The 8,591-nt window shown below is 25.7% G+C and overlaps 1 protein-coding gene across 1 annotated transcript; it reads left to right on the forward strand.

Annotated features, from left to right (window-relative positions):
* Positions 1-3,917: 3,917 nt before the first annotated feature.
* LOC108347045 (inositol oxygenase 2) lies at positions 3,918-6,154 on the forward strand. Its single transcript, XM_017586154.2, has 11 exons — positions 3,918-4,107; positions 4,184-4,322; positions 4,429-4,510; positions 4,597-4,801; positions 4,929-4,988; positions 5,105-5,157; positions 5,247-5,369; positions 5,472-5,541; positions 5,634-5,712; positions 5,794-5,875; positions 5,965-6,154. The coding sequence occupies exons 1-11, from the start codon at positions 4,074-4,076 to the stop codon at positions 5,989-5,991; spliced, it is 954 nt and encodes a 317-aa protein (XP_017441643.1). The 5' UTR covers positions 3,918-4,073; the 3' UTR covers positions 5,992-6,154.
* The last annotated feature ends 2,437 nt before the right edge of the window (positions 6,155-8,591 follow it).

Below are 8,591 nucleotides of genomic sequence, written 5' to 3' on the forward strand. Positions count from 1 at the left end.
ATATCTCAAACCCATTGTTTTCCAAAAGAGAGTCATTCACCACACAGATGGATGTTTCACCCTACAACTCCAACATCTCATGCACCTTTAAAAATTTCACTTTTAACCTTCTAATATCTCATCCTGCATATTTTTCTTATTAAAGACACTTTAATAAATATCTTTTATTTTCTTCTTTTTCTTATTAAAGACACTTTAATAAATATCTTTTATTTTCTTCTTTTTCTTATTAAAGACACCCTCCACCACCTTAATAATAATCTAATTTAATTTAAAATTTAAATATTATGTAATATAATTTTATATTTTCATAATTATTAAAATATGATTTATATTGTAATATATGTTTGTAAATTATATTTGAATATTATATTGAATTATTTTATTATTTAATTAAGTTGTAAATTTCTTATAATTTATCTTTTCTTAATTAATTATTTATATATTAAATATTTTAAACTTTCATATCTTTTAATTAAATTATTACAATTTAATATAAAAATTTAAATATTTAATATCCAAATTCTTTTAATAAAATTATAAATTATAAATATATAAATTTATGAAAAACGTGAAACTTAATTAATTTTTATTAAATTATAACAATTTGACATACTCAAATAAATTAAGATGAGAAAATAATGACGGGCACCCACACAAGAAACGTTATAAAAAAAATTGAGATATCATGCAATGCTTATGGGAAGATAGAAACATTGTTGGGTATAAACTCTCACATCGGATAAAATAAGAGATGGACATGAATTTATATACACATAAGATATTTTCATTGGTAAAAAATCGTTTAAGATGGTACTAAAAGCAAATCCATAGGAACTTGACCACGAGTATGTCCTCCTTGTTGTGACCATATGCTCAGTGTTAATTCTTTAAATATTTTAATTATATGATTTTAATTTTTTTAATTTTAACCGGTGTTAATTATATCTTACAATTGTAAATGTACGATTTATTTCTCTTTGTTTTTTCAATTTTTAATTAACAAAATATCAAAATTCTACTACTGTAATATCCAAACAAGTAATTAAAAATATTATAATTGCATTAATTAAGAAAATGAAGTTAGGTCAGTAACAGTAATTATATATATATATATATATATATATATATAAGAACGAGAAGAGTAGAAAATTAGGAGAAAAAACTGAATCACAACATGTAGGTCAATTTTCATATGTAAAAAAAATCACAATGAATTATTTTCTATCTTAACTTATAAAATAAGAAAAAAATATAACGCGTTTGTTTTACTGTGTTTTCTCACAAAAGTAACATTAATCTTTGGGAAGGCTTTTGTCCCAGGCTTCATTTATTTTAAACTTGAATGTGTTTATAATTCATGTAAAATGGGGGAGTTTTAATTTTGGTTTCTATGAAAAAAAAATATTGTTATAGGTTCTTTAAAATTGAAAATTACCACTTTTAATCCCAAGTTTTATAGGATACTAATTAATTATTTGTAAGTTAAAAAAAGTTAAATGGCTATTCCAAGGAAAGAATATTAGTGATGTAATATGATGTTGACATGCATCTCCTAAAACGATTGTCAAGATATGTAACATATGCATTTAATTGGAATGAATATTATTAGGGATCAAAAGTAGTGATTGAAAATTTTGGAGGGTGAAAAAAAAATCATAGGAACTAAAAGTAAAATTCATACATTTTACAATGATTAAAAATAATGACTTCAAATTTTATAGGAAATGAAGAACCCTTTTCAAAGAACTAACACAAAAACTTACTAACATGAATTTAAAACATATTTAAGTCTATCCTTCCTAATACAGAATAATATATTTATAGTAATTCCTGAAAAATTCTAAATATATTCTAAAATACAATAATTATTTTAAAAGATAATTCTACATTTTTTGAAAGTATTAAATGATAATTAAAAAGGTAATCAAACGCGTTTCAAATTAATAAAAGGATCATATGGTTTTCCTTTTTGATTAATGGATTAAACAGTACTAAAAGTTGTTCCTAAAAATCAAATTTTTGGAATGTTTTTTAAAAGTGATGTTTTTATTAAGAGAAGATTGTTTAACCATTGTTTTGTTTTAATGAAAAAAATCATCTAAAATAACAAAAATACATAATGTTACTCTAAAATAGTCTTTCTATGAATGCTACAACACAACATCACGCTAAACATTAATGAACTTGTAAGTTGGTTTCTCTTGCATATCATAACAGATAAACTCTATTCAAAAGTTTTACATTTGTTCAAAAGAACATTAAGAGACATTATAAGTGTTTCTTCAATAATTTCTCAGTAACAGATCTTTCTTGAATAAACTTATATCAAGATAATCAAATTAAGAGAAGAAAAGAAGAATCAAGAATCATTATTGCTCTTATGTTGTCAAAACTCTCTTTCAATTACATTGTTTGACGTTTTCTTTGAAAATACAATTTTGTTAGAAGTTTTCATATATTTTTTGTATTGAAAAAATATCCTCAGGGGAGTTATTATTTGAACTTATTTCTTATAAAAAACTTTATTGTTTTTATATAATCAGAAGTTATTTAAAATACTTGTTTGCTTAACTAAGTGGAATTAAATAATATAATCAGTTGGATTATTTGTATGTTAAACTCATTGTAATCTTTTTAGAGATTAGTATAACTCTTAAGAATATTTAAAAGAGTAATAGAAGTAACTAAGTTTAGAATGAATTCATATAAAACAAGTTTTCTTGTATCGTTTTAAAACAAGTCTTCTTGTTATCATTTTAAAACAAGTCTTCTTTAAACAAATATTAAAGACTTTCTAAACGCTTACTAAAATATTTAAGTGTTCAACATTATCTGCAGATGGTGTATATCTGTAAAATAACTTCTAATATTCTATTGCGAAAAAAAAATTTAAATTTTATTCAAACTTCCTTTTACAGTTGATTTGTGATTTAGTTTTTATTTTCTACTATTAATATTTTCAATAAGTTTATATATATATATATATAAAGTTTTCATAAAAGAAGTATTTTAATTTAACTGTAATACTCCTATATTAATCATTACACTTTTCTATATCAGCATTCAACTTTTATTTATATAATTAATAATTTAAGGGGAGAAACAGGAACACGCTTCCTTTACTTTTGAAGCATTCATTCCATGGGATGCAATATTATAATGCATTATTGAGAAAAGTTAAATTAAAATTTTAGAGAAAATAATTAAGTTTCGGAAATTTGTTTATAATTTTACGTAATAACACAAACTACACTCCAACGGATGAACAAAAGATAAAAAATAAAAAGAAATTATATTTAACATTTGAAAAAAAACCTGAAATACTTTTTTAAAGCTATTTGAATGAAAAAGATCCCCATGGTGATAAAAGAAATCCTAAATGTCCTTTTTCTAATTTTAAATTCCTTATTTGTCAACACTTACAGGTATACAAAAGAGGGAATTGAAGAAAATTTAGAGGTGTTATTAATATATAATTTATTTATATTTGAAAGAGTGAAGAGTATGTATGAGTTAAAAAAGAATTATATAAGGATAACAATGCGTTAATACATCTTTTTTTTTTACAATATTTTAATATAATATATATATCAATTTTTTCTTTAATAAAATAACAAATAAATAATAAATTAATAAAAAAATAGGTCAAAAGTCTGTCTCAAAATAATTTTTTCTATATAATAAACGTGGAGAAACCGACAGATATTAATGTAAGGTAACAAATTGCGAGTCATGAGATTTCATAGTTGAGTAGATGCCTCGTCAGAAGTTTGCCCATACCTTTGACTATAACTACAAGATATGATTCTCACGTATTGCTGACTCAGGCTCATCTTCATATTTTCTTCACACATGCTAATAATAATCATAATAATATTTCTTATAACCCCTTCCCAACCAACAACTTCTCATTTACTTAAATTGTATATTTCTGTTCAGGACTTCCATCTTCCAAATTCTCTGGCGAGGACACTCAAGGACTATATATACCCTCTTCCCAAACATTGCTGCCACATTCATTTTCTCTCTGCATTTTTCTGCTCTTTGCCTGCTGTTCTTGTATTGAGAGAATGACCATTCTCATTGAGCAACCCGTTCTACATGGTATGAATGATTTTCCTTTTCGTTTTAGTTTGGTTGCTGGAGTTACATAACTAAGCTCGCATTGCATGCATTGCAGAGTCACATGTTGAAGGGAAAAATGTTCAGGTTGTAGAAACCAATGAGCTTGTTTTGGATGGTGGATTTCAAGTGCCAAAAAATGAGTCAAAAGATGGATTCAATGCCCCGGAAAACAATGCATTTGGCCAATCCTTCAGGTTTTGATTTCATTCCCATTCCGTATTTTCTGATCCTGGTTTTTCTCAATTTCAATATGTTTAAATTTTCTTTTGAATGATTCGCGGGTTTTGAAATATCTGGCAGAGATTATGAGGCAGAAAGCGAGAGACAAAAGGGCGTGGAGGAGTTTTATAGGTTGCAACACATAAACCAGACATATGACTTTGTAAGCAAAGCTTTATGTTCAATTGTCGGAGATTTGTCGAGAAGGAAACGCGTTGCTGATGAAAATCCGTTTTGCTAATAATGTAGGTGAAGAGAATGAGGGAGGAATATGGGAAATTGGACAAAGCTGAAATGAGTATATGGGAATGTTGTGAATTGCTGAATGAGGTGGTGGATGACAGCGACCCTGATTTGGACGAACCTCAAATTCAGCATTTGCTGCAGTCTGCTGAGGCAATCAGAAAAGACTACCCTCATGAAGATTGGCTGCATTTGACTGCTCTCATCCATGGTAAATATACCTTTTTCTTCTTATCAGCATATACCCTTTGAACATTTGACCCTTTATGATTTGAATATTTGGATCTCAATCATTGTTTCAACCAATAGAGACTAAAATGATGTTGTTGACTTTTCAGATCTCGGAAAGATTCTTGTCCTTCCCAGTTTTGGTGAGCTTCCTCAATGGGCTGTTGTTGGTGAGAAACCTTCCTCTGTAATTCAATCATTGTCATCATCTGCATAATAATTAGCTTTGATTTGATGTTCTTCATTCCATTTTAGTTGAATTGAATGGTTAATTGGATGTTTGCAGGAGATACATTTCCTGTGGGCTGTACCTTTGACGAGTCAAATATTCATCATAAGGTAATCAATTTCTGTAAGAAACATGTTAAGGAAAGTAGTTTTTACTCTAAATAAAATCATTAACAAGCCTAATTTCATTCCTGATGCAGTATTTCAAGGACAACCCTGATTACAAATGCCCTGCTTATAACACTAAAAACGGGATCTACACTGACGGATGTGGACTAGACAACGTGGCCATGTCATGGGGACATGATGATTACATGTATATGGTGGGTCTCTGCATAAGTCTATCACTCTTATGTACACATGTTTTTAACATACAGTGCTTCTTTTGAGGTCTAATAACATGAACAATCATTGGTTTTGTGAAGGTTGCTAAAGAAAATGGCAGCACTTTGCCATCTGCAGGATTGTTCATTATCAGATATCACTCTTTCTATCGTAAGCATTTTCCTTGTGTATTTCTTTTATCTATGAACTTTGTTTTTGTGTAAACCAGCACATATATATAACATGTGTAACATAATGTGTAGCTTTACACAAGGAAGGTGCATATACTCACTTGATGAATGAAGAAGACTTTGAGAACATGAAATGGCTCAAAGTATTTAAGTATGTTTCTGTTTTCAGTTCTGTGAATTTGGTCATCTGTGCATATCTTTTACTGTTTCTCACATATATAATTTTGTGCAGCAAGTATGATCTTTACAGCAAGAGCAAAGTTCTAGTTGATGTAGAGAAAGTTAAGCCATACTATTTATCACTCATCGAAAAGGTGAGAGTTAAATTCCAACTTTGCATATTTTTTTTGTATTTAATAATTTTTTTTAATGTATGTTCTTATTTCTTTGTTGTTACTTGCAGTATTTTCCCAAGAAGCTTAAATGGTGATTCATTTGAGGTCATGGGAGTTATGACGAAGCGATTCAAGGAATTATTTGAATTCTTTTATACACAGACGTGTTACATTTATATAGAAATCCATTTATCATTTCCTTGCAATACGGTATCATCTATTAATAAAATTATTCACATCTATAGTGTAAAATATGATTCACATCTTTCTTGCAATTCTCTCTCAATCATAATTCTTACATATTTTAACATTTTTTTCTAATAATTTTTTGACAATACATAACATATCACTATTTTATTAATACTTATATTTCAAACGAACCAGCTACCACGTATATATACTTCTGTTATAAAAAAATTATTAAAAAAAATTGGTAAAAAAACATTTTCCTTTTTACAATTCATGGTGTGCTTAAATATTTCATGTTTAACATACTTCAACTTTTACCGTCTTTTCCTTCTTTTTCTTAACTTATGATGTTTTATAATTTATAGTCAACATAATTTATTTTCTTTGACAGCTAAATTTTAATTAAATAGTGTGTATTTTCTAATAATTATAATAAATATTTGAACTAAAAGTAAACTAAATCTAGTTAACTAAATAATATACATACGTTAAAAATAATTCAATCTTAATGTTTTGTTAATTCATTTAAAAATTATTTTATGAGATATTATTGCAACATAATTTTAGTATTACTTTGCAGTAATTCTTTGGGAATAAAATTTAAAAATCTTCTAATATGATTAATAAATATTCTGAATTAAATAAAAAATATTTTAAATAAATTCTAAGAATATTATCTGATTATTATCAAATATTTCTCCATTAAATATCATTTTATTATCAAATTCATCCATCACGATCCGTTCCTATATAACTTTGCCAATATTGTATATTGAATCAAATGAAATCCTATGAATCGCTTTCTATAACTTTTGTTAATATTTAGAATTACATGTTACATTTATGGATTTCTCTCGTAACTCAAACATTTAGAACAAACAAATTTTAAAGATCATCATCTTTTAAATTACTTTTTTACTTGTTCTTGTATGCTTCACAAGTGGCATTTGTCTCTCAAATTTCTTAAGGAAAAAAAAAACTCAAATTTTGATTTGATCATTTGAGTAATAGTCAATTGGTTGAGTCTCTAAGAATGAATTCGTATTTATTAGAATAAAATAGTAATATAGAAGTTACGTTTGTTTAGATTTTATTTAAAAAAAAAATCATTTTATTAGACATTGATCAATGTTATGAGTTATATAGCTAGATTTATTTAAAATTTACACCTATCAACTTTTAAGAAAAGCTTTGTGTTTATTTTCAATTATAAGTTAAATTAATGTCAAAAGTTCCGATAACTTATACTTAAAAAGACAGACACTTTACTAACAATGACTTTAATTTTTTATACATTTATGACAAATAAAAAATGTTATGCATTCTAAACTTGTGAAAAAGGAAATAATATTAACGTAACTAATTAAAAATAAAAGACAAGTCCAATAAATGAAGAATATAAAACATATGTGAAAAGCACTCTATAGGGAAATAAAAATTAGCTGTGATATTTATGCTTGAGATACTTAAAATTTGATTTGAGAATAGTCTAAAATAGAAATTAATATAAGACAAAAAACAGGTGTTCTCTTATCTTTATGCGGCTTATTTTTGTGTATGGAAAAAGAATAATTTATTGTAATCAAACCGCATTATAAGTCAAGAAAAAGACTTTAATGATTGTTATCTCTATTTTAAATTATAATTACTCTTATCTAAAACCAGGAAGAAAATAATAAATAAAAATAATTATAATTATTATTTTGAAAATGTAAATATTTATTATGTAAAATGTAACATTTGTATTTTTAAACAAGTATATTAATTATACTATTAATATATTTCTATTGTCATGAGTTTACGAAATATTATTTATACTAAAAGAGACATAATATAAGACAAAAAACAGTTGTTCTCTTATATGGCATATTTTTGTGTATGGAAAAATAATAATTTGTTGTAATCAAACCTCATTATAAAAAGAATTTAATGATTATTATCTCTATTCTAATGTTATTGTTCCTCAAATAAAATCTTATTATTAAAAGATTATTTCTAAATTTTAATTAAATAACAATTTTTTATATTATATCATAGGGTTACACAAAACAATCCTAAAAAAGCAATCAAAGAGGATTAATGCATATTAAGAAGGAATTTATAATTACGCGTATAGTAGATAGGGAACTTTTTTTTTTTTTCGGTGAATTTGAAGTTGGAAAAAATGTTTTTAAGTTTGGTTTACTGTTCAAAACATAATATTCCCTCAAAATAAGGTTTTCTGGTAGGGAATGGTTTTTGGATTGAAATGTGATATGAATATTTATACTTTAATTAAGACTGTATTTTTATTAATTTGTTGTAACTAATAAAATTCTCGTACTCTTTCTTCATAATTTACATATATTTTGTTAATACTTTTTGTTTATCCACAAATATGTTTTATATCATGTCTCATATTTTAATTTTCTTCATAATTTTATAACATATTTTAATTCTTTGTTAATCTTTTATGTGCGAGCACACATGATATGTATTGGTAAAATTAGAACTGTCAAAATGGGTC

Source organism: Vigna angularis, chromosome 1 (assembly GCF_016808095.1).
Source record: "Vigna angularis cultivar LongXiaoDou No.4 chromosome 1, ASM1680809v1, whole genome shotgun sequence".
NCBI lineage: Eukaryota > Viridiplantae > Streptophyta > Magnoliopsida > Fabales > Fabaceae > Vigna > Vigna angularis.